At 45.8% G+C, this 26,969-nt stretch overlaps 1 protein-coding gene across 4 annotated transcripts in view; it reads right to left on the reverse strand.

Annotated features, from left to right (window-relative positions):
- APAF1 (apoptotic peptidase activating factor 1) overlaps positions 1-26,969 on the reverse strand; it is a 129,705-nt gene that overhangs the window by 94,557 nt on the left and 8,179 nt on the right. For all 4 annotated transcript variants that reach the window (XM_084796587.1, XM_084796588.1, XM_084796586.1 and 1 more), the window contains exons 5-10: positions 23,490-23,673; positions 17,527-17,639; positions 17,266-17,397; positions 15,710-15,948; positions 15,212-15,379; positions 14,612-14,743 (exon numbers count right to left, since the gene is read on the reverse strand). In XM_084796587.1, coding sequence (XP_084652713.1) covers positions 14,612-14,743; positions 15,212-15,379; positions 15,710-15,948; positions 17,266-17,397; positions 17,527-17,639; positions 23,490-23,673 — 968 coding nt within the window. The remainder of the gene's footprint in view (positions 1-14,611; positions 14,744-15,211; positions 15,380-15,709; positions 15,949-17,265; positions 17,398-17,526; positions 17,640-23,489; positions 23,674-26,969) is intronic.

Consider the following 26,969-nt stretch of genomic DNA (forward strand, 5'->3'; position numbering starts at 1 on the left):
AGACACTGGGGGAAGGTATTTAAGACACTGCGGTAGGGTATTTAAGACACTGAGGGAAGGTATTTAAGACACTGCGGTAGGGTATTTAAGACACTGGGGGAGGGTACTTAAGACACTGGGGGAGGGTATTTAAGACACTGCGGTAGGGTATTTAAGACACTGAGGGAAGGTATTTAAGACACTACGGTAGGGTATTTAAGACACTGGGGGAAGGTATTTAAGACACTGCGGTAGGGTATTTAAGACACTGGGGGAGGGTACTTAAGACACTGGGGGAGGGTATTTAAGACACTGCGGTAGGGTATTTAAGACACTGAAGGAAGGTATTTAAGACACTGCGGTAGGGTATTTAAGACACTGGGGGAGGGTACTTAAGACACTGGGGGAGGGTATTTAAGACACTGCGGTAGGGTATTTAAGACACTGCGGTAGGGTATTTAAGGCACTGAGGGAAGGTATTTAAGACACTGCGGTAGGGTATTTAAGACACTGAGGGAAGGTATTTAAGACACTGCGGTAGGGTATTTAAGACACTGAGGGAAGGTATTTAAGACACTGCGGTAGGGTATTTAAGACACTGAGGGAAGGTATTTAAGACACTGCGGTAGGGTATTTAAGACACTGGGGGAAGGTCTTTAAGACACTCCGGTAGGGTATTTAAGACACTGGGGGAGGGTACTTAAGACACTGGGGGAGGGTACTTAAGTCACTGGGGGAAGGTATTTAAGACACTGCGGTAGGGTATTTAAGACACTGAGGGAAGGTATTTAAGACACTGCGGTAGGGTATTTAAGACACTGAGGGAAGGTATTTAAGACACTGCGGTAGGGTATTTAAGACCCTGGGGGAGGGTACTTAAGACACTGGGGGAGGGTACTTAAGACACTGGGGGAAGGTATTTAAGACACTGCGGTAGGGTATTTAAGACACTGAGGGAAGGTATTTAAGACACTGCGGTAGGGTATTTAAGACACTGAGGGAAGGTATTTAAGACACTGCGGTAGGGTATTTAAGACACTGAGGGAAGGTATTTAAGACACTGCGGTAGGGTATTTAAGACACTGGGGGAGGGTACTTAAGACACTGAGGGAAGGTATTTAAGACACTGTGGTAGGGTATTTAAGACACTGAGGGAAGGTATTTAAGACACTGCGGTAGGGTATTTAAGACACTGGGGGAGGGTACTTAAGACACTGGGGGAGGGTATTTAAGACACTGCGGTAGGGTATTTAAGACACTGAGGGAAGGTATTTAAGACACTGCGGTAGGGTATTTAAGACACTGGGGGAGGGTACTTAAGACACTGGGGGAGGGTATTTAAGACACTGCGGTAGGGTATTTAAGACACTGCGGTAGGGTATTTAAGACACTGAGGGAAGGTATTTAAGACACTGCGGTAGGGTATTTAAGACACTGAGGGAAGGTATTTAAGACACTGCGGTAGGGTATTTAAGACACTGAGGGAAGGTATTTAAGACACTGCGGTAGGGTATTTAAGACACTGAGGGAAGGTATTTAAGACACTGCGGTAGGGTATTTAAGACACTGGGGGAAGGTATTTAAGACACTGCGGTAGGGTATTTAAGACACTGGGGGAGGGTACTTAAGACACTGGGGGAGGGTACTTAAGTCACTGGGGGAAGGTATTTAAGACACTGCGGTAGGGTATTTAAGACACTGGGGGAAGGTATTTAAGACACTGCGGTAGGGTATTTAAGACACTGGGGGAGGGTACTTAAGACACTGGGGGAGGGTACTTAAGTCACTGGGGGAAGGTATTTAAGACACTGCGGTAGGGTATTTAAGACACTGAGGGAAGGTATTTAAGACACTGCGGTAGGGTATTTAAGACACTGAGGGAAGGTATTTAAGACACTGCGGTAGGGTATTTAAGACACTGGGGGAGGGTACTTAAGACACTGGGGGAGGGTACTTAAGACACTGGGGGAAGGTATTTAAGACACTGCGGTAGGGTATTTAAGACACTGAGGGAAGGTATTTAAGACACTGCGGTAGGGTATTTAAGACACTGGGGGAGGGTACTTAAGACACTGGGGGAGGGTATTTAAGACACTGCGGTAGGGTATTTAAGACACTGAGGGAAGGTATTTAAGACACTGCGGTAGGGTATTTAAGACACTGGGGGAGGGTACTTAAGAGACTGGGGGAGGGTATTTAAGACACTGCGGTAGGGTATTTAAGACACTGCGGTAGGGTATTTAAGACACTGAGGGAAGGTATTTAAGACACTGCGGTAGGGTATTTAAGACACTGAGGGAAGGTATTTAAGACACTGCGGTAGGGTATTTAAGACACTGAGGGAAGGTATTTAAGACACTGCGGTAGGGTATTTAAGACACTGAGGGAAGGTATTTAAGACACTGCGGTAGGGTATTTAAGACACTGGGGGAAGGTATTTAAGACACTGCGGTAGGGTATTTAAGACACTGGGGGAGGGTACTTAAGACACTGGGGGAGGGTACTTAAGTCACTGGGGGAAGGTATTTAAGACACTGCGGTAGGGTATTTAAGACACTGAGGGAAGGTATTTAAGACACTGCGGTAGGGTATTTAAGACACTGGGGGAGGGTATTTAAGACACTGAGGGAAGGTATTTAAGACACTGCGGTAGGGTATTTAAGACACTGGGGGAGGGTACTTAAGACACTGGGGGAGGGTATTTAAGACACTGCGGTAGGGTATTTAAGACACTGAGGGAAGGTATTTAAGACACTGCGGTAGGGTATTTAAGACACTGGGGGAGGGTACTTAAGACACTGGGGGAGGGTATTTAAGACACTGCGGTAGGGTATTTAAGACACTGCGGTAGGGTATTTAAGACATTAGGGGAGGGTATTTAAGACACTGGGGGAGGGTACTTAAGACACTGGGGGAGGGTACTTAAGACACTGCGGTAGGGTACTTAAGACACTGATGGAAGGTATTTAAGACACTGGGGGAGGGTATTTAAGACACTGCGGTAGGGTATTTAAGACACTGAGGGAAGGTATTTAAGACACTGCGGTAGGGTATTTAAGACACTGGAGGAGGGTATTTAAGACACTGGGGGAAGGTATTTAAGACACTGGGGGAGGGTATTTAAGACACTGCGGGAGGGTATTTAAGACATTAGGGGAGGGTATTTAAGACACTGGGGGAGGGTACTTAAGACACTGGGGGAGGGTACTTAAGACACTGCGGTAGGGTACTTAAGACACTGATGGAAGGTATTTAAGACACTGGGGGAGGGTACTTAAGACACTGGGGGAGCGTATTTAAGACACTGGGGGAGGGTATTTAAGACACTGGGGGAGGGTATTTAAGACACTGGGGGAGGGTATTTAAGACACTGGGGGAGGGTATTTAAGACACTGGGGGAGGGTATTTAAAACATTGGGGGAGGGTATTTAAGACACTGGGGGAGGGTATTTAAGACACTGCGGTAGGGTACTTAAGACACTGGGGGAAGGTATTTAAGACACTGGGGGAGGGTACTTAAGACACTGGGGGAAGGTATTTAAGACACTGCGGTAGGGTATTTAAGACACTGAGGGAAGGTAATTAAGACACTGTGGTAGGGTATTTAAGACACTGGGGGAGGGTACTTAAGACACTGGGGGAGGGTATTTAAGACACTGCGGTAGGGTATTTAAGACACTGCGGTAGGGTATTTAAGACACTGCGGTAGGGTATTTAAGACACTGCGGTAGGGTATTTAAGACACTGAGGGAAGGTATTTAAGACACTGCGGTAGGGTATTTAAGACACTGGGGGAGGGTACTTAAGACACTGGGGAAAGGTATTTAAGACACTGCGGTAGGGTATTTAAGACACTGGGGGAGGGTACTTAAGACACTGGGGGAAGGTATTTAAGACACTGCGGTAGGGTATTTAAGACACTGGGGGAAGGTACTTAAGACAATGCGGTAGGGTACTTAAGACACTGAGGGAAGGTATTTAAGACACTGCGGTAGGGTATTTAAGACACTGGGGGAAGGTATTTAAGACACTGCGGTAGGGTATTTAAGACACTGGGGGAGGGTACTTAAGGCACTGGGGGAAGGTATTTAAGACACTGCGGTAGGGTATTTAAGACACTGGGGGAGGGTACTTAAGACACTGGGGGAAGGTATTTAAGACACTGCGGTAGGGTATTTAAGACACTGGGGGAAGGTACTTAAGACAATGCGGTAGGGTACTTAAGACACTCAGGGAAGGTATTTAAGACACTGCGATAGGGTATTTAAGACACTGGGGGAAGGTATTTAAGACACTGTGGGAGGGTACTTATGACACTGAGGGAGGGTACTTAAGACACGCAGGGAGGGTACTTAAGACACTGTGGAAGGGTATTTAAGACATTGGGGAGGGCATTTAAAACACTGTGGGAGGGTACTTAGGACACTGGGGGAGGGTACTTAAGACACTGGGGGAGGGTATTTAAGACACTGGGGGAGGGTACTTAAGACACTGAGAGAGGGTACTTAAGACACGCAGAAAGGTTACTTAAGACACTGGGGGAGGGTACTTAAGACACTGAGGGAGGGTACTTAAGACACTGGGCGAGGGTATTTAAGACACTAAGGGAGGGTATTTAAGACATTGGGGGAGGGTATTTAAGACACTGGGGGAGGGTATTTAAGACACTGGGGGAGAGTACTTAGGACACTGGGGGAGGGTACTAAAGACACTGTGGAAGGGTATTTAGGACACTGTGGGAGGGTACTTAAGATACTGGGGGAGGGTACTTAAGACACTGAGGGAGGGTACTTAAGACACTGGGGGAGGGTATTTAAGACATTGGGGGAGGGTATTTAAGACACTGGGGGAGGGTATTTAAGACACTGTGGGAGGGTACTTAGGACACTGGGAGAGGGTACTTAAGACACGCAGGGAGGGTACTTAAGACACTGAGGGAGGGTACTTAAGACACTGAGGGAGGGTACTTAAGACACTGGGGGAGGGTACTTAAGACACTGAGGGAGGGTACTTAAGACACGCAGGGAGGGTACTTAAGACACTGGGGGAGGGTACTTAAGACACTGAGGGAGGGTACTTAAGACACTGAGGGAGGGTACTTAAGACACGCAGGGAGGGTACTTAAGACACTGAGGGAAGGTACTTAAGACACTGAGGGAGGGTACTTAAGACACGCAGGGAGGGTACTTAAGACACTGGGGGAGGGTACTTAAGACACTGGGGGAGGGTACTTAAGACACGCAGGGAGGGTACTTAAGACACTGGGGGAGGGTACTTAAGACACTGAGGGAGGGTACTTAAAACACTGGGGAGGGTACTTAAGACACTGAGGGAGGGTACTTAAGACACTGGGGGAGGGTATTTAAGACATTGGGGAGGGTATTTAAAACACTGTGGGAGGGTACTTAGGACACTGGGGGAGGGTACTTAAGACACTGGGGGAGGGTATTTAAGACACTACGGGAGGGTACTTAAGACACTGAGGGAGGGTACTTAATACACTGGGGGAGGGTACTTAAGACACTGAGGGAGGGTACTTAAGACACTGGGGGAGGGTATTTAAGACACTAAGGGAGGGTATTTAAGACATTGGGGGAGGGTATTTAAGACACTGGGGGAGGGTATTTAAGACACTGGGGGAGGGTACTTAGGACACTGGGGGAGGGTACTAAAGACACTGTGGAAGGGTATTTAGGACACTGTGGGAGGGTACTTAAGATACTGGGGGAGGGTACTTAAGACACTGAGGAAGGGTACTTAAGACACTGAGGGAGGGTACTTAAGACACTGGGGGAGGGTATTTAAGACATTGGGGGAGGGTATTTAAGACACTGGGGGAGGGTATTTAAAACACTGTGGGAGGGTACTTAGGACACTGGCACAGGGTACTTAAGACACTGGGGGAGGGTACTTAAGACACTGAGGGAGGGTACTTAAGACACTGAGGGAGGGTACTTAAGACACTGGGGGAGGGTACTTAAGACACTGAGGGAGGGTACTTAAGACACGCATGGAGGGTACTTAAGACACTGGGGGAGGGTACTTAAGACACTGAGGGAGGGTACTTAAGACACTGAGGGAGGGTACTTAAGACACGCAGGGAGGGTACTTAAGACACTGGGGGAGGGTACTTAAGACACTGAGGGAGGGTACTTAAGACACTGGGGGAGGGTATTTAAGACACTGTGGGAGGGTATTTAAGACACTGAGGGAGGGTACTTAAGACACTGGAGGAGGGTATTTAAGACACTGGGGGAGGGTACTTCAGACACGCAGAGAGGGTACTTAAGACACTGGGGGAGGGTACTTAAGACACTGAGGGAGGGTACTTAATACACTGGGGGAGGGTACTTAAGACACTGAGGGAGGGTACTTAAGACACTGGGGGAGGGTACTTAAGACACTGAGGGAGGGTACTTAAAACACTGGGGGAGGGTACTTAAGACACTGAGGGAGGGTACTTAAGACACTGGGGAAGGGTATTTAAGACACTGTGGTAGGGTACTTAGGACACTGGGGGAGGGTACTTAAGACACTGGGGGAGGGTATTTAAGACACTGTGGGAGGGTACTTAGGACACTGGGGGAGGGTACTTAAGACACTGGGGGAGGGTACTTAAGACACTGAGGGAGGGTACTTAAGACACTGGGGGAGGGTACTTAAGACACTGGGGGAGGGTACTTAAGACACTGAGGGAGGGTACTTAAGACACTGGGGGAGGGTACTTAAGACACTGAGGGAGGGTACTTAAGACACTGGGGGAGGATACTTAAAACACTGGGGGAGGGTACTTAAGACACGCAGGGAGGGTACTTAAGACACGCAGGGAGGGTACTTAAGACACTGAGGGAGGGTACTTAAGACACTGTGGGAGGGTACTTAAGACACTGAGGGAGGGTACTTAAAACACTCGGGGAGGGTACTTAAGACACTGAGGGAGGGTACTTAAGACACTCGGGGAGGGTACTTAAGACACTGGGGGAGGGTACTTAAGACACTGGGGGAGGGTACTTAAGACACTGAGGGAGGGTACTTAAGACACTGAGGGAGGGTACTTAAGACACTGGGGGAGGGTACTTAAGACACTGAGGGAGGGTACTTAAGACACTGATGGAGGGTACTTAAGACACTGAGGGAGGGTACTTAAGACACTGAGGGAGGGTACTTAAGACACTGAGGGAGGGTACTTAAGACACTGGGGGAGGGTACTTAAGACACTGGGGGAGGGTACTTAAGACACTGGGGGAGGGTACTTAAGACACTGGGGGAGGGTACTTAAGACACTGGGGGAGGGTATTTAAGACACTGGGCGAGGGTACTTAAGACACTGGGGGAGGGTACTTAAGACACTAGGGGAGGGTACTTAAGACACTGGGGGTGGGTATTTAAGACACTGGGGGAGGGTATTTAAGACACTGGGGGTGGGTATTTAAGACACTGGGGGAGGGTATTTAAGACACTGGGGGAGGGTATTTAAGACACTGGGGGAAGGTATTTAAGACACTGGGGGAGGGTACTTAAGACACTGGGGGAGGGTACTTAAGACACTGGGGGAGGGTACTTAAGACACTGAGGGAGGGTACTTAAGACACTGGAGGAGGGTATTTAAGACACTGAGGGAGGGTACTTAAGACACTGGAGGAGGGTACTTAAGACACTGGGGGAGGGTACTTAAGACACTGAGGGAGGGTACTTAAGACACTGGAGGAGGGTACTTAAGACACTGGGGGAGGGTACTTAAGACACTGGGGGAGGGTATTTAAGACACTGGGGGAAGGTATTTAAGACACTGGGGTAAGGTATTTAAGACACTGGGGGAGGGTATTTAAGACACTGTGGGAGTCTACTTAAGACACTGGGGGAGGGTACTTAAGACACTGGAGGAGGGTATTTAAGACACTGGGGGAGGGTATTTAAGACACTGGGGGAGGGTATTTAAGACATTGGGGGAGGGTATTTAAGACACTGCGGTAGGGTACTTAAGACACTGGGGGAAGGGTATTTAAGACACTGGGGGAGGGTACTTAAGACACTGCGGTAGGGTATTTAAGACACTGGGGGAAGGTATTTAAGACACTGCGGTAGGGTATTTAAGACACTGGGGGAGGGTACTTAAGACACTGGGGGAGGGTACTTAAGACACTGAGGGAGGGTACTTAAGACACTGGGGGAGGGTACTTAAGACACTGAGGGAGGGTACTTAAGACACTGGGGGAGGGTACTTAAGACACTGGGGGAGGGTACTTAAGACACTGAGGGAGGGTACTTAAGACACTGGGGGAGGGTATTTAAGACACTGGGGGAGGATATTTAAGACACCGGGGGAGGGTACTTAAGACACTGGGGGAGGGTACTTAGGACACTGGGGGAGGGTACTAAAGACACTGTGGAAGGGTATTTAGGACACTGTGGGAGGGTACTTAAGATACTGGGGGAGGGTACTTAAGACACTGAGGAAGGGTACTTAAGACACTGAGGGAGGGTACTTAAGACACTGGGGGAGGGTATTTAAGACATTGGGGGAGGGTATTTAAGACACTGGGGGAGGGTATTTAAAACACTGTGGGAGGGTACTTAGGACACTGGCACAGGGTACTTAAGACACGCAGGGAGGGTACTTAAGACACTGAGGGAGGGTACTTAAGACACTGAGGGAGGGTACTTAAGACACTGGGGGAGGGTACTTAAGACACTGAGGGAGGGTACTTAAGACACGCAGGGAGGGTACTTAAGACACTGGGGGAGGGTACTTAAGACACTGAGGGAGGGTACTTAAGACACTGAGGGAGGGTACTTAAGACACGCAGGGAGGGTACTTAAGACACTGGGGGAGGGTACTTAAGACACTGAGGGAGGGTACTTAAGACACTGGGGGAGGGTATTTAAGACACTGTGGGAGGGTATTTAAGACACTGAGGGAGGGTACTTAAGACACTGGAGGAGGGTATTTAAGACACTGGGGGAGGGTACTTCAGACACGCAGAGAGGGTACTTAAGACACTGGGGGAGGGTACTTAAGACACTGAGGGAGGGTACTTAATACACTGGGGGAGGGTACTTAAGACACTGAGGGAGGGTACTTAAGACACTGGGGGAGGGTACTTAAGACACTGAGGGAGGGTACTTAAAACACTGGGGGAGGGTACTTAAGACACTGAGGGAGGGTACTTAAGACACTGGGGAAGGGTATTTAAGACACTGTGGTAGGGTACTTAGGACACTGGGGGAGGGTACTTAAGACACTGGGGGAGGGTATTTAAGACACTGTGGGAGGGTACTTAGGACACTGGGGGAGGGTACTTAAGACACTGGGGGAGGGTACTTAAGACACTGAGGGAGGGTACTTAAGACACTGGGGGAGGGTACTTAAGACACTGGGGGAGGGTACTTAAGACACTGAGGGAGGGTACTTAAGACACTGGGGGAGGGTACTTAAGACACTGAGGGAGGGTACTTAAGACACTGGGGGAGGATACTTAAAACACTGGGGGAGGGTACTTAAGACACTGGGGGAGGGTACTTAAGACACGCAGGGAGGGTACTTAAGACACTGAGGGAGGGTACTTAAGACACTGTGGGAGGGTACTTAAGACACTGAGGGAGGGTACTTAAAACACTCGGGGAGGGTACTTAAGACACTGAGGGAGGGTACTTAAGACACTCGGGGAGGGTACTTAAGACACTGGGGGAGGGTACTTAAGACACTGGGGGAGGGTACTTAAGACACTGAGGGAGGGTACTTAAGACACTGAGGGAGGGTACTTAAGACACTGGGGGAGGGTACTTAAGACACTGAGGGAGGGTACTTAAGACACTGATGGAGGGTACTTAAGACACTGAGGGAGGGTACTTAAGACACTGAGGGAGGGTACTTAAGACACTGAGGGAGGGTACTTAAGACACTGGGGGAGGGTACTTAAGACACTGGGGGAGGGTACTTAAGACACTGGGGGAGGGTACTTAAGACACTGGGGGAGGGTACTTAAGACACTGGGGGAGAGTATTTAAGACACTGGGCGAGGGTACTTAAGACACTGGGGGAGGGTACTTAAGACACTAGGGGAGGGTACTTAAGACACTGGGGGTGGGTATTTAAGACACTGGGGGAGGGTATTTAAGACACTGGGGGTGGGTATTTAAGACACTGGGGGAGGGTATTTAAGACACTGGGGGAGGGTATTTAAGACACTGGGGGAAGGTATTTAAGACACTGGGGGAGGGTACTTAAGACACTGGGGGAGGGTACTTAAGACACTGGGGGAGGGTACTTAAGACACTGAGGGAGGGTACTTAAGACACTGGAGGAGGGTATTTAAGACACTGAGGGAGGGTACTTAAGACACTGGAGGAGGGTACTTAAGACACTGGGGGAGGGTACTTAAGACACTGAGGGAGGGTACTTAAGACACTGGAGGAGGGTACTTAAGACACTGGGGGAGGGTACTTAAGACACTGAGGGAGGGTATTTAAGACACTGGGGGAAGGTATTTAAGACACTGGGGTAAGGTATTTAAGACACTGGGGGAGGGTATTTAAGACACTGTGGGAGTCTACTTAAGACACTGGGGGAGGGTACTTAAGACACTGGAGGAGGGTATTTAAGACACTGGGGGAGGGTATTTAAGACACTGGGGGAGGGTATTTAAGACATTGGGGGAGGGTATTTAAGACACTGCGGTAGGGTACTTAAGACACTGGGGGAAGGGTATTTAAGACACTGGGGGAGGGTACTTAAGACACTGCGGTAGGGTATTTAAGACACTGGGGGAAGGTATTTAAGACACTGCGGTAGGGTATTTAAGACACTGGGGGAGGGTATTTAAGACACTGCGGTAGGGTATTTAAGACACTGGGGGAGGGTACTTAAGACACTGGGGGAGGGTACTTAAGACACTGAGGGAGGGTACTTAAGACACTGGGGGAGGGTACTTAAGACACTGAGGGAGGGTACTTAAGACACTGGGGGAGGGTACTTAAGACACTGGGGGAGGGTACTTAAGACACTGAGGGAGGGTACTTAAGACACTGGGGGAGGGTATTTAAGACACTGGGGGAGGATATTTAAGACACCGGGGGAGGGTACTTAAGACACTAGGGGAAGGGTACTTAAGACACTGGGGGTGGGTATTTAAGACACTGGGGGTGGGTATTTAAGACACTGGAGGAGGGTATTTAAGACACTGAGGGAGGGTACTTAAGACACTGGAGGAGGGTACTTAAGAAACTGGGGGAGGGTACTTAAGACACTGAGGGAGGGTACTTAAGACACTGGAGGAGGGTACTTAAGACACTGGGGGAGGGTACTTAAGACACTGAGGGAGGGTACTTAAGACACTGGAGGAGAGTAAGACACTGGGGGAAGGTATTTAAGACACTGGGGGAGGGTATTTAAGACACTGGGGGAGGATATTTAAGACACCGGGGGAGGGTACTTAAGACACTAGGGGAAGGGTACTTAAGACACTGGGGGTGGGTATTTAAGACACTGGGGGTGGGTATTTAAGACACTGGAGGAGGGTATTTAAGACACTGAGGGAGGGTACTTAAGACACTGGAGGAGGGTACTTAAGAAACTGGGGGAGGGTACTTAAGACACTGAGGGAGGGTACTTAAGACACTGGAGGAGGGTACTTAAGACACTGGGGGAGGGTACTTAAGACACTGAGGGAGGGTACTTAAGACACTGGAGGAGAGTAAGACACTGGGGGAAGGTATTTAAGACACTGCGGTAGGGTATTTAAGACACTGGGGGAGGGTATTTAAGACACTGGGGGAGGGTACCTAAGACACTGCGGTAGGGTACTTAAGACACTGCGGTAGGGTACTTAAGACACTGGGGGAGGGTAGTTAGGACACTGGGGGAGGGTATTTAAGACACTGGGGGAGGGTACCTAAGACACTGCGGTAGGGTACTTAAGACACTGCGGTAGGGTACTTAAGACACTGGGGGAGGGTAGTTAGGACACTGGGGGAGGGTATTTAAGACACTGGGGGAGGGTATTTAGGACACTGGGGGAGGGTATTTAAGACACTGGGGGAAGGTATTTAAGACACTGCGGTAGGGTATTTAAGACACTGGGGGAGGGTATTTAAGACACTGGGGGAGGGTACCTAAGACACTGCGGTAGGGTACTTAAGACACTGCGGTAGGGTACTTAAGACACTGGGGGAGGGTAGTTAGGACACTGGGGGAGGGTATTTAAGACACTGGGGGAGGGTATTTAGGACACTGGGGGAGGGTATTTAAGACACTGGGGGAAGGTATTTAAGACACTGCGGTAGGGTATTTAAGACACTGGGGGAGGGTACTTAAGACACTGGGGGAGGGTAGTTAGGACACTGGGGGAGGGTATTTAAGACACTGGGGGAGGGTACCTAAGACACTGCGGTAGGGTACTTAAGACACTGCGGTAGGGTACTTAAGACACTGGGGGAGGGTATTTAGGACACTGGGGGTGGGTATTTAAGACACTGGGGGAGGGTATTTAGGACACTGGGGGAGGGTATTTAAGACACTGAGGGAGGGTACTTAAGACACTGGGGGAGGGTACTTAAGACACTGGGGGAAGGTATTTAAGACAGTGGAGAAGGAGGAGCTTTGGCTTTGGGGCTTTTGGCCTTTTCCTCTGGGATGTGAGCTGAGTAATAAGGTCAGCTGGGCTTTCTCTGCCTCTCTGAGCCAGCGGGCTTTCATGCCAGCACCTGGCTCCTGAGTATTTATTGGTAAAAATCGAATATTGGTTTGGGATTTACTGTGTTTATAACAACAGAAGGACCATTCACAAAATAAATGTATATATAGCCAATAGTCAAAATTTCACAAGTAATCAATTTTATAATGTCGGGTTGCTAAGAATAAAGAATTATAAGAATACCGGCTATGGCCGGTCAGCTCCGGCACAGGCCTTTAATCCCAGCACTCCAGAGACACTGAGTTTAAAGCCAGCCTGGTCCACAGACTGAGTTCCAGGACATTCAGGATTATACAGAGAAACCTTGACTCAAAAAAAAAAAATTGGCTGATGAGACAAAATGAACACTCTCATCCACTACGGTAGTGACATAATAGAGAACATTCTTCTACAGAGCGTTTTACTTTTTTAAAATGTCCTACATTTATACAATGTAGGATGTACCTTGATCTTATCCACGTCCCACTCCCTTATAGGTGTCTATAAAGACATCTGTTCCTACCTTCTATCCTCTTTCATTTAATACCCCTCTCCATCCGTCACTTCTGTCCATGTGGGAATGGGAATGGGACAACCCACTGGTACTGGCGCCAAGGAAAGGGACTCTTCCTCCGCTGGCAATCATCAGCTACCTGGAGCTCCTCCCTCCCCGTCCTCAGCTGATGTGATGTTTTGTTTTGTTTTGTTTTGTTTTCTGAGACAGGGTTTCTCTGCGCAACTTTGGCTGTCCTGGACTCGGTTTTTAGACCAGGCTGGTCTCACAGCAATCCGCCTGTCTCTGCCTCTGCTGGGATTAAAGGTGTGTACCACCACGCCGGTTTCTCAGCTGAAATTTTTAAACGGCTTGATCTTATGCAGGTTTATGCAGGCAACAGCCATGTCAAATCCAGAAGACAGCATTGCAGTGTAGTAGGTTGTCATGACTTCATATCCCATCTGGGTACTGATTCCATATTTTTATCTCTTGTCCATAATTCTCAGAATTCCACATCCGTTTATCTAACAGCTTACCAGTATCTACAATCAGATACTTTAGTAGGTATTAGGATTAAAATATTAAATTCAATTCCTAAGCTTCTTTTCCCTTGTGTATTTCACAGCAAGGCAACTGGAGTCTTTCTACTGCACACGCGTGCAGTCCTCTGTGATCCCTCTCTTTCTGTTACAACACACAGCACATGCACCAGCAAACCATGAGTACCCCTGATCATCCCTTCCTTCTCTGATTTACTCACTGCCTTACTATAAATGCATCGTCTCCCCAAGGACATCAGCTACATGAGAGCAGACACTCTGTGTATGACTCAGACTCATAATGAACAACAATCCTTTTCTCTGACTAAGTGCTTCTCAACCTGTGGGTCTCAGCGCCTTTGGGGATCACATATCAGATAGCCTATATATCAGATATTTACATTATGATTCATAACAGTGGCTAAATTACAGTAGCATCAAGGCCAGGCGTGGTGGCACATGCCTTTAATCCCAGCACTCGGGAGGGAGAGGCAGGCTGATCACTGTGAGTTCAAGACCAGCCTGGTCTACAAAGCGAGTCCAGGAGGACAGCCTGTCTCCAAAAACAAAAGAAAAAAGAAAAAAAAGAAAAAGAAAAGAAAAGAAACAAAGAAAGAACTAGAGAAAGAGTTGGAGAGATGGCTCAGTGGTTAACAGCACATGACGTTCTTGCAGAGGTCCTATTCCCAGAACCCACATCTAGAAACTCACAACTGTCTGTAACTCTAGTTCCCAGGGCCTGGTGCCTCTTTTGGCTTCCCTGGGTACTACACACACGTGGTACACATATATACATGCAGCCACAACATTCATACACATAAAATAAAATACTTAGAAAGCAAACCCAAGCAGAGATCATTTACAACATATGCAACATATGGAGGCAGGAAAGTGAAATAAAAGGATTTTCAAATGTGTCATCTTACTTTGTGCATATTGGCACTGGCCATGTGATAGGCTAGGAAGTTGTACCAATACATGCAGTCCTCCTGATCTGGAGACAGCGTGTGTGGCTGATAATACCTCTGAAACTGCGTGACCATCTTCCTATGTAGATCCTGAAACCCACACGAAGCATGTCAGAGGACATAAATAATTAATACCCTGAGCAGCACAGCATCTCCCACTCCCAAAGCTATAAAGAAAATCCCCCCACAAGCTAGTTACAAAAGGGAAAGGAAACATCAAATAAATACCCTTGAACAAAATCATCATCATCTACATTATCCAGAAGATACCTCAAATTCAACCCCTGATAGGCTGTGCTAAAGGCACAGAATCACTTCTGCTTAAGTCTTTAAAAATCGTGTGTGTGTGTGTGTGTGTGTGTGTGTGTGTGTGTGTGTGTGTGTATTAGCTAACAATGCTGCCTCAGTGGGGATTTTCTGGTTTTGATAATTGTATTATAGTTATGCAAGATATTAGCAATAAGGGAAACAAGACAAACGTTTACACAGAGAAAGTCTTTGTATATCAAGTCTAAAATGGTTTCAAAAGTAAAAAGACATGTGAGGACATTTAAGTACCTGAAGCTGACTTCGGTTCTTCTCTGTAAGAAAGTCTACTTGAAGATCATGTAAATAGTAACAAAACGACTTCCCATTCCGATCACAGAATAAGAGAGACTTGTTGACAAACTCCTGCAGGATGTCTTCAACTTCTTCAGTCTCCAAGTCCCAGAGAACACATAACACCTGGGAACCGTTGCAAGCATTTAATAGACCACGAAAGAACACTGAGTAGGCAGTACTGTGGACAAGCGTCTTGACCAATACATCACTCTTAGAATGGCTCCCGTGTCTTAAGAAGTTCAGTTAGTCTTTAAGATAAAAAGAGAAACTGCATGGTTCTCTGGCTTCCCTAGCACTTCTTGAGAATTAAGTAACTCACAAGCTCAACACAGACAGCCTTTTCAGAGACTAGGAGCGGAGTGACTCTGGCACCCTCACCTAGCAACCACAGCTCAGTTAGCAAGGCTCACATGCCATAACACCCATGATAAGGAGTGCTGGCCAGTCCGTTACCTTCGTGGGCACCTTGACGTCCTTATGGAGGATGGACAGATCGGTGTAATAGTCTTTGACATCTTCTCTGAGCATTTCAACACTTATGGACATGGCTTCATCCAGAGCCTCATAATCGTAAGATGAAGATTTCCTTATTCTCTTAAACTGCTTATTCTGAAGTTGTCTGAGGTAGTACACCCAGCGATTGGGAAAGTCACGTAAAAGTGCCCCAATTAAAGACACTACAAGAGGAGACCCTGGGGGGAGAGGTGATTATGTCAGTACCATCTTATTTTAAAATCACCAGTAAACAATTTATTTACATTTTTTAATCTCTCTCTCCCTACTCTCTCTGAGTGTGAAGGGGCGGGTATGTGGGTGTGCAGAGGATGTAGGAGTGTGTGTGAGTGGGTGAGTGTGGGCGCTGTGAGTGTATAAAGGTCAGAAGACAGCTTGTAGGAGTCCTGTTCTGCCTTTCTATGCAAACTCTGACGATGAAACTCAGGCCGTCAGGCTCAGCAGTTTGCATCTTTACCCAACTACGCCATCTCACCAGCATAAGAAACAATTTTTAGTCACATTATCCAAGGCCTTAGAACATTCCTAGCTCCTGGTTTACTTTACTTCAGGGTATACCTTCCAAGGAAATCATGAGAAATAAGACAGATTTCCCTCACAGATACTCACTACTGTATCATTAGCTGTGTTTGCACTACTCCTTCTGTCCAATCCCTCTGCTATCCACACTTGAGTCACGCCTACGCAATGAAGTCCAGGGAGAGTCACACAGGCTGAACACAGGGAAGAGCTCCTGAAGGGTGCCACTCTGACGGCAACACTGGACCTGCCCTCCCTCCTAAAACTTAGCAATGTGCCTCTTATCTGTATGTTTCCCTGATTTCTGTGAGCTGTCCAAACTTATTAAGCAGATTTGAGGAGGGGGTTTCTAGCTGCTGAGTCAGAAGCACAGGTACAACTGCCTAGGGCCTGGAAGTAGAGAGATCCTCATGGGAACTGACACCTCAATCTGCAGGAAGGACACTTTTTCCTTGTAAACCATGTAACAATTAACTAAGGGGATACGCAGCTTGTGAACACCAAAGAACTGATTACTCACGTGCTGTCTGGTAAATATAGCTACACATGTGCTGTCCGAGTCATCTGTGCAGTCAAAGTTTAGTAAGAGAAACTAAGGCTGACATTGCAGGCTTTGTTTCCCTCCATGTCTTCAGACAAGTAAAAAGTTTTATTCCACAAATAAAAACTTCCAAACTGAAATGTTAATTTTATAAAATTCCAAAGCAATTTTTAAATGATGTTCATAATATTTTTCACTGTTTGACAGCAAAGGTCTTAACCTCACTTCACCTTTCTCATTAACGTACTCTTTAACATATGGTAAGTACATGTGACATTATTTAAAGAGTTAATAAAGATCACGTGTACTCACTTAGGGAATATTAAAAACTATGAAACAGGTTTTGGTGTCCATGTTCTGAGTTACCAGATTCAGCTTACTTATAAAGAGAGCTTCGGCATCTCCACAACACCCCCTCACACACAAGCAACCATACCTTTGCATTCTTGTATAATGCTGTGAGCCTCCACAGGCAGATCTTCTTTCTTCATGTTAACAAAAAGCGACAGGATTTCAAGCCCTTTCTCTTTCCCCAGGCCACTCTCCACAGGCACAACATACTTAGGGCCTGAAACAAAACCGTAACACAAGGTAAACAAGTTGTTACGTCACAGGTGGACACGTACAGAATGAAACAGTGATTTATCAATTTGATAACTTTACTGTAGTACTAAAAAGTAAATTGAAAAATCCTTACCCATTACTGAATCTGTAACACTCTTATCTCTGGTTGTAAGAAGAATCTGACACTGATTGTCAAAAGCTTTTAACACCCAAGGATCCCAAACATCATCCAAGATCAACAGAGACCTACGTTAAAAAAAATAAAAAAAGACTACTTACACATATTTTACACTTCCTTTAAAAATATCCTGAGACAGCCGGGCGTGGCGGCGCACACCTTTAATGCCAGCACTCAGAAGGCAGAGGCAGGCGGATCTCTGTGAGTTCATGGCCAGCCTGGTCTACAAAGTGAGTACAGGACACAGAGGGGAAAAAAATAATTCTGAGATAAGAGTAAGCTGACTGACTAGAAATTTCTTCCATGTATCTCCATGAACAAGAAGAGTCAGGGAGTCTATTTTATGCTATTTAATATTCCCTAGGTGAGTACGCGTGGTATTTATTAACTCTTTAAATATTGTCACATGTACTCACCATATGTTAAAGAGTACGTTAATGAGAAAGGTGAAATGAGGTTAAGACCTTTGCTGTCAAACAGTGAAAAATATTATGAACATCATTTTAAAAACTGCTTTGGAATTTTATAAAAATTAGTATGAAGAAAAACATGAGGAATTGTGGTGGTTTGAATAATACTGGTCCCACATGTTCTCAGTCCCCAGTTGGTGAACTGTCTGGAAAGGATTAGGAGGTATGGCCTTGTTGGAGAAGGCATGTCACTAGGAATAGACGTTGAGATTTCTTTTTCTTTCTTTTTTTTGGTTTTTTGAGACAGGGTTTCTCTGTGTAGCCTTTGCTGTCCTGGATTCGCTTTGTAGACCAGGCTGGCCTCGAACTCACAGTGATCCGCCTGCCTCAGCCTCCCGAGTGCTGGGATTAAAGGCGTGCGCCACCACACCTGGGGACTTTGAGGTTTCAAAAGCCCACGCCAGGGCAAGTGTCTTGTTCTCTGCCTGCTGCCCGTGGATCGGGACGCAAAGCTCTCATCTACTCCTCCAGTGAGCGCCATGCCTGTCTGCCTCCCGCCACGGTGACAATGGACAAACCCTCTGAAGCTGCACGTAAGCCTCCAACTAAATGCTTTCTTTACAGCAGCTGCCTTGGCCATGGTATTGCTACACAACAACAGAATAGTAAATAGGGCAGAAGTCAAGGTTGGCAACCATACCAAAATAAAAAGTATACACGCATATACATATACAAAATAAATTTACAACTGGAAAGATGGCTCAGCAGTGAAAAGAACTGGGCACTCCTGGAGAGGAACCCGGTTTGGCTCCCAGAACTCATAGGGCAGCTAACAACAGTCTGTATTCCCACCTCCAGGGAATCCAAAGCCCTCTTCCACCTTCCACAGGCACCAAGCACACCCATCCTGCACATACACACGCGCAGGCAAAATACTAATACACGTAAAACAATCAAGATTTCTTCAAAAAACAAACAAACAAACAAACAAACAAACAAACAGGCCTGGAGAGATGGCTCAGAGGTTAAGAGCACTGACTGCTCTTCCAAAGGTCCTGAGTTCAATTCCCAGCAACCACATGGTGGCTCATAGCCATCTGTAATGAGATCTGGCGCCCTCTTCTGGCGTGCAGGCACTCATGTGGGCAGAATACTGTATAAATAATAAATAAATCTTAAAAAAAAAAAAAAGCCAGGCGTGGTGGCACACGCCTTTAATCCCAGCACTCTGGAGGCAGAGGCGGGCGGATCACTGTGAGTTCAAGGCCAGCCTGGTCTACAAAGTGAGTCCAGGACAGCCAAGGCTACACAGAGAAACCCTGTCTCGAAAAACCAAAAAAAAAAAAAAAACAAAAACAAAAAACAAAACAAAACAAAAAACAAACAGAAAAACAGAAGGTTAACACAGAGGGGTAAAACAGCAAACAGTGCACACTCTAACACAGCTTCCTAGGCCAGTAAGGAGACAAACCACAAGGTAAGCTCTGGCTATGGAGAAGTCGGTTGTCGGCAGCCCTATCACCACCTGTGGAGAGGCAGGAACCGTTGGCCTGTGTATGCCTGAGGAGACTGAGGGTACCCAGACGGCAGCTGCCTCTTTGTTGCCTGTGGTTTGCTGCCAGGCAGCACTGACATCTGTGATAGGGGTATGCAGTTCCTTCCTGTCCCTGACTCCAACACAAAACCCAACGCTGTTTGCTTTTTCTACTTTTCCACACTTAGACGATTTGCTTGATTTGGAAGTTTGTCACTCCTCAGAGCACAAACTGGGAGGCCTCTGGAGCAGCACCAGGCTGCTAAGTTTGCTGGGGCCAGCAGAGGCAGTCTGTGCTCCAAGAAAGCAAGCTTCTACAGCGAACACAGCCATAATGCTGACAGCTGACCCCACATGTGGCACCAAGCCACATAGCAGAAAACATAATGGACTCCAGATGTGCCTCACTACCCATCTGGAGACCTGAAAGACTAGAGAATCCAGAAAGAGGCTTCTCCAATCCCTATCTTTTTTTTTTAAATGTTTATTTATTTATTATGTATACAGTCCTCTGCCTCATGTACACCTGCACACCAGAAGAGGGCATTACATCACATTACAGACAGTTGGGAGCCGCCACATGGTTGCTGGGAATTGAACTCAGGACCTCTGGAAGAGCAGACAGTGCTCTTAACCTCTGAGCCATCTCTCCAGGCCCTACCAGTCCCTATCTTAATCCCCGTAGAAACCATAGTCTAGTATTGTTTAATTCTTTAAAGTCTATTATGTCATATTTTATCCCTCTTTTTTTTTTTACCCCACTAACTTACTCACTTTACGTCCTGACTGCAGGATTCCCTGGAACTGAATTAGACTGTTGTTAGCTGCCCTCCTCTCCCCGCAGTCCAATCCTCACACCCTGCCCCCATTCTCCCCTCCATCATCCCAGAGAAGTATTCCTCTTATCTTTATCTAATTTTATTTTGTAATGGGGTTTTTTACTTTTCTTTCTCTTCATATTTCTCTGTCTCTAATTTATTTGTTGCTTCCCCTTTCTCTGAACCTTCCTTGATTAATTCTTTCAAGTCCATTATTTACTTTTTCTAATTTTGAATTTCAAAGTTTATTCTATGTTACTTTCACTTTTGTATTCTTTCTCTGGTTACTGGGTGTGGAGGTTATCTGTGATGGGCTTTTACTGTATTTTGTCCCTAGTTGGCTTTGGTGGTGGTGGTGGCGGTGTGGTATACTGTCTTCCCTTCTCCTGGTGGTGGTGGTGGCGGTGTGGTATACTGTCTTCCCTTCTCCTGGTGGTGGTGGTGGCGGTGTGGTATACTGTCTTCCCTTCTCCTGGTGGTGGTGGTGGCGGTGTGGTATACTGTCTTCCCTTCTCCTGGTGGTGGTGGTGGCGGTGTGGTACACTGTCTTCCCTTCTCCTGGTGGTGGTGGTGGCAGTGTGGTACACTGTCTTCCCGTCTCCTGGTGGTGGTAATGTGGTACACTGTCTTCCCGTCTCCTGGTGGCATGGGGATTGCACCCTTACCAGAAAGCTACTCAGGAAGACCCTGTAAAACCTAAAACCCAACACATGTGCAACTCACAACACAAAACCACAAGAAACATGAAAGAGCAAAGTAGTATGACTCACCCAAAAGCTCATAACTCTTCAATAACTATGCAAAAAGACATTGTAATGGTTGAAATCTAAAGAATTTAAGTTTTCAAAACAATCAGTGGCCTCAGAAAGAATTCAAATAAATAGAGAAATGAAACAAAGACGTCAATTCCAGATTTAGACGAAAAAAGTCTGCCATTTGAATGACAAATCCAGCAAAGAGAAATTTGGGGAGGAAAGAGGGGATCAACCAATCAAACTAAATGGACTAGACCAGGTAAAAGAAAGAATATCAGAAATGAATACAAGGTTGAAGAATGATTATATTTGAACAGCAATTTTTTTTAAAAAAGCAATCATAACCACAGCAATTGGCACCTCTAGGACATAACTAAGAGACTGGAGGCTAAGGATGTATCTCAGTTGCCTCGCATGCACAAAGCTCCTGATTCAATTCCCAGCACCACATAAGGTGGGCACCATGCCACACACCTCTTATCCTACTACCTAGAAGGTGGAGGCAGGAGATTAGAAGTTCAAGGTTATTCTCGGCTACAGTAAGTTCAAGGCTAGCCTGTACTATAGGACACTGTCTTTAAAAAAAAAAAAAAAGGAAGAGGAAGAGGAAAGGAGGAAAGAAAGAATGGAATTAACCTATGGTTATATAGTTTTGAAAGCGTGAAAGAAGATATAGACTAAAGGCACAGAAACCATATTCTGTAAAATTATAGCAGAAACTTTCCCAAATCTAGGTGGGAGAGGGTGGACATCTAAGCATTTACACCTATAAACATTCAAACAAAAAGCCCTTTCCAGATCATATTATACTTATTAAAAAGTCAAAAGTACAGAAGAAGGCAAGTCCGATGGTAAGGATATTGGTATGGTTTGCCTAGCATGTGTGAAGTCCTGGATTTGATCTCCAGCACAGCATAAACCATGCATGGTGGCACATTCTTGTAATCCTAGCACTTAGGTGGAAGCAGGAGGTTCAGATGTTCAAGATCATCCTCGCTACACAGTGGATCTGAGGCCAGCCCGAGCTACATGAAAAAAAAATTACTGGAAGCTGCAAGTCAGAAAAGCAAACACTGGTGTTTTGTCTGCATGTAGGTCTGTGTGAGGGTATCAAATTCCCTGGAACCAGAGTTACAGTTATGAGCTGCTATGTGGGTGCTGGAAATTGGCCTGGGTCTTTTGGAAGAGCAGCCAGTGCTCTTAACTGCTAAGCCATTTCTCAACCCCTAAAGCGCTCTCCAGTAAATTCCAGGACAATCAAGGTTATGTAGAGAAGCCCTGTCTCAAAAAAACAATAAACAGATAAAAAGTAAAATAGTCTGGACACTTGTGGGTATCTCCGTAACAAAGATTTTAGGGTATGGTGGTTTGAGTGAGAGTGGTCCCCAGTTAGTGGAACTGTCTGTGAAGGATCAGGAGGTGTGGCCTGTGAAGGAGGTATTTCACTGGAAGCCATCTGTGGGGTTTCAAATTTTAAATGCCAGTGTATCTCTGTTTCCTGTTTTGGGTTCAAGAGGTGAGATCTCAGCTGTTCCTGCTGACATGCCTTTACTGTGCCATCATGGGCTCTAACTTTCTGAAACTGTAAGCACAAAAAGAAACTCTCTTCTACAAATCGCCTTGGTCACAGCAACAGAAAGTAACTAAGACCAGGGGTCCATGATTGCTCCAGCACCTGAGATGCAGCACAAGTGGTAATGATCATTGGGATCTGCTGGGCACTAGCCTGGCCAAACCACAAGCTGCAGGGTCTGTAAGAGAGCCTGCACCACGGTAATAAAGCAGAGAGCTAGAGAGGAAGGCACCTCCTCACGTGCACATACACGCACACATCACACACAGTTGTCAGGCCAGTGGGATGACCTAGACCTGACTTCAACTCCCAGAATTCATGGCAGAAAGAACCAGACAAACGCAAATACACACACACCACAAACACACACACAAACACACACACACACACACACACACTATGCATTTTAAAACATAATAAATAATAACACAAAATAAACCCTTTTAGCAAGGCATGTGGCCCAGTGGTAGAATACGTGCATAACATGGATGAGGCCGCAGGTTCAATCCCCAACCCCACAAAATAAGAAACCCTTCCTTCTTTCCTTTCTCAGTCTTTCTCTCACTATTTTTTTTTCTTATTCTATGTTTACCCAGTAGAAACAGTATAGACCATAGCCAACTATAAATTGTAATTCTCAAAACCTTACAATGGCATATAGGAAGCAATGCAATAAATAAGGGGCAAATATGAGCCATTCAGACCAACGGTTTTCTGTTTTTAAAGTATAAGAGAGAACAGCAGGAAAGCAGTGGCTCTAGGGAAGGGCATGGTGTTCTCAGGGTGTCAGTAAAGTCTCGTACACTACGTCCATTGGATCATCCATACCTTGGGTGCTTGCGCAGCATCAGAACGCGGAGACGGTCCTTAGCCTCCTCAATATTAAGTGGCAGCCTCTGAGAAAAACTCCCATCTTGATCCAACCGTGTACAAAGATTCTGCAGTTTCATGAGAAGCCCAGATTTGTCTTGTTTTCCAACTGAAACCCAATGTACACCCCCTGGGAAACAACCTGATGAGGGAAAGAAGAGTAACCGTAAGGGCTCTGAACAAGGTCTCTGAACTGTCCTACTGCTAAGTGTCAAATGCACGCCCAGCTTCTACCTTATAACTTTGTCTTCTCTTGAGTCAAGCTATACATTTTGATAGGAGTTAATTGCTGAACTACAAACCAGAAATACTGAAACTTAAGATTTTAACTTAGGACTCTATCTGAGGCTTTCAGGGAAGTGTTTTTGTGCTTTGCCAAGCATATTTTCACAATCTTTGTTCCCAGCAACCAGTGCCTTATAATGGCTGTTCTTATCGTCAGTGCTCTAGACATATGGAGCTGAGTTACTGTTTGTTGTAAGGGACTTTCCCGTGTATACTAGGATGATTAACCCTGGTCCCCAATCTGGGACACTTAGTAGGACTCTCCTTATCAGTACTGACAACCAAAAATATCCTCAAACACTGTGAAATACCCCTATAGGGTGTTGAGGTACACTGTATGAACGCGTGTCTCTGTAGGGTCAATTGTTACTTAGCCAATCGTGGTACTGTTATTCTATGGCCCGTTACTCCATCTTATATTTTATAAACATCCATCCTTTCTCACTTGCCTATTCCATGTAATACAAAGCTGACGGCCAAAAGCTGGGCAGGCAATGGAAGGCGGAACTTCTGGGAGAGAGGGTCCCTGGGAGGAAGCAAGGTCACTGGGAGATTCACCAGCTGGACAGGAGCAGAGAAGTAAAGCTGGCCCCATGGCAGGAAACAGTGCCAGAATTAGTTGGGTTAAGCTACAAAGCTGTCTGGAAATCTGCTCAGCCAAAACACCTAAGCTTTAAAATATTAAAAAGCCTAAATCAGGTAATGATGGTGCACGCCTTTAATCCCAGCACTTGGGAGGCAGAGGCAGGTGGATCATTGTCAGTTCGAGGCCAGCCTGGTCTACAAAGCGAGTCCAGGACAGCCAGGGCTACACAAAGAAACCCTGCCTCGGGGTGGGGTAGGGGGAGAAAAGAAAGAAAAAGAAAAAGCCTGTGTCACTGTTTATACCACTGGCAGGTCTGTAAGTCCTGCTATAATAGAGGGTGAAGAAAGTCATCCCATTGAGAGCAAACTGACACCCAGGCTGAAGAGATGGCTCAGTGGTTTAGAGAGCTGGCTGTTCTTACAGAGGACCCATGCATGAGTCATAGCATCCATATGGCAGCTCATAAGCTTTCTTAACTCCACTTCCAGAGGATCTGACTCCCTCTTCTGCCTCTGAGGGGCAGACATGTGGTGTACACACACACACATAAAATAAAGATAAATAAATATTAAAAAAAAAAAAAGAACAAACAGGCTGGAGAGATGGCTCAGAGGTTAAGAGCACTGCCTGTTCTTCCAGAGTCCTGAGTTCAATTCCCAGCAACCACATGGTGGCTCACAGCCATCTGTAATGAGATCTAATGCCATCTTCTGGTCTGCTGGCTCACATGAGGGCAGAGTACTACATAAATAAATAATAAATAAATAAATCTTAAAAAAAAAAAAAAAAAAACAACCAACATCCACGAACACACAACTCTTTCACTAGGGTTCTGAAGTGTGGCTCCCTTGCTTACTAGCTACGCTCTTCTCGCACGTCATTTCACGTTATTCTCATCTGTTACACTGGAATGAGACTACTCTACTGACTGCCTGCTGCTAAAAGAAATTTAAAATATAAAATGTGGTAGGTATATGGTACAGCATGCCTTTAATCCTGGCACTCAGGGGATCAGAGGCAGAAAGATCTCTCTCTGAGTTCAAGGTCAGCCTGGTCTACATAATGAGATGTATTTCAAAACCTAAATAAGCCAGGAGTGGTAGTGCATACATTTAATCCAGCACTCAGGAGGCAAGGGCAGGTGGATCTCTGTGAGTTTGAGGCCACCTTGGTCTACAAAGGGAGTCCAAGACAGTCAGGGATACACAAACTGTGTCTCGGGAAAAAGAAAAATTTAGGAGACTGGCAAATGAAGACAGCTTTTATTTCTTTTGCTGCTGTTCTGTTTTGTGATTGAACCTACGCATTATGTGTGCTACCCAAGCATTCTACCAAGTGAGCTAATCCAGCCGTCTTATTGGTTGTTTCTGAGACAGCATCTCATTCTACAGCCTAGGTCTGACTCAATCTCCCAATTCTCTTGCCTCAGACTCCTGAATACACTTTCACACTTTGTTTTTACTTCTTAAATTAAAAATTCTACTTTTGCCAGTGGTGCATGCCTTTAATGCCAGCACTCAGGAGACAGAGGTGGGAGGTCTCTGAATTTGAGGCCAACCTGTTCTATAGATCGAGTCCCAGGATGGCCAGTGCTACACATAGAAATCTTGTCTTTAAAAAAACTTAAAAAAATTTTTTTTAATTCTACTTTTATACTTAAACAAATTTATAATTCTAAAAAGTTATCCCAGGATTGAAAAAAAGTAAAGTATCTTAATGGAGCTACCTGGTAAACTCTTCCACATTTAAGTACCATTTTCCTAGGTTATAGCCTTCCTACCCTACATTGGGGCATTATAAGCATATGCAAGAAAAACAAAAACCAAAATATATGCTGTTCCTTTCTAAAAGAAAGGTAAACAAATAGATTAAGTGATCAACTGACTACAAATCTACCACTACAGTACAGCATTTAATTAAACAGTAAACTGTTATCTACATTTAATGAAGAATCTAAGCATCTTAACTATGGGCACAAGAGGGAGCAATTCAACCTTGAATGAGGCTTATATTCACTTGGAGAAACTTATTCAAAGGAAAAACAGCCCTTATTCAGAGAGGGAGAAAAGAGGTCCCATTTTCACATGAGTTTTTTTCCTGCTAGAAATTAATAATCTAATAGCATCAAGGAAATCTTGGAAAAGACAGAATCAAATAGTAGGAGGCCCATAGGAAAAGCGTCCATGTTTTGAAACCACAGCAGAGGGCTGGCAAGACGACTCAGTGAATAAGGACCAAACTCGACAACCTCAGTTCAACCTCTGAAATCTACATGGATTTCACACAAAAGAAACAGGGAACTTTAAGTGGCTTAAAGATGTGTTGGCATTTTCCATGTATGTATGTATTATGTGTGTGTTTGTATATGAAACAAAGAATTAAACTTTTAAAGAAAACTAGTTTACTTAAAAGCATATAGGCAGGCAAGGAAAATCCCAGCACTTGGATCTCACAAAATCTCCGAGGGATGAGTTAAGCTCATATGTATCAATCAATTACTAGGGTATCTGGGGCTTTCTCAAAGCCAAGCAGTTAGAAACTAGAAGATGAAAAAAAAGAAAGAAAGA

This window comes from Acomys minous (genome assembly GCF_964271855.1).
Source record: "Acomys minous genome assembly, chromosome: 9".
Lineage (NCBI taxonomy): Eukaryota > Metazoa > Chordata > Mammalia > Rodentia > Muridae > Acomys > Acomys minous.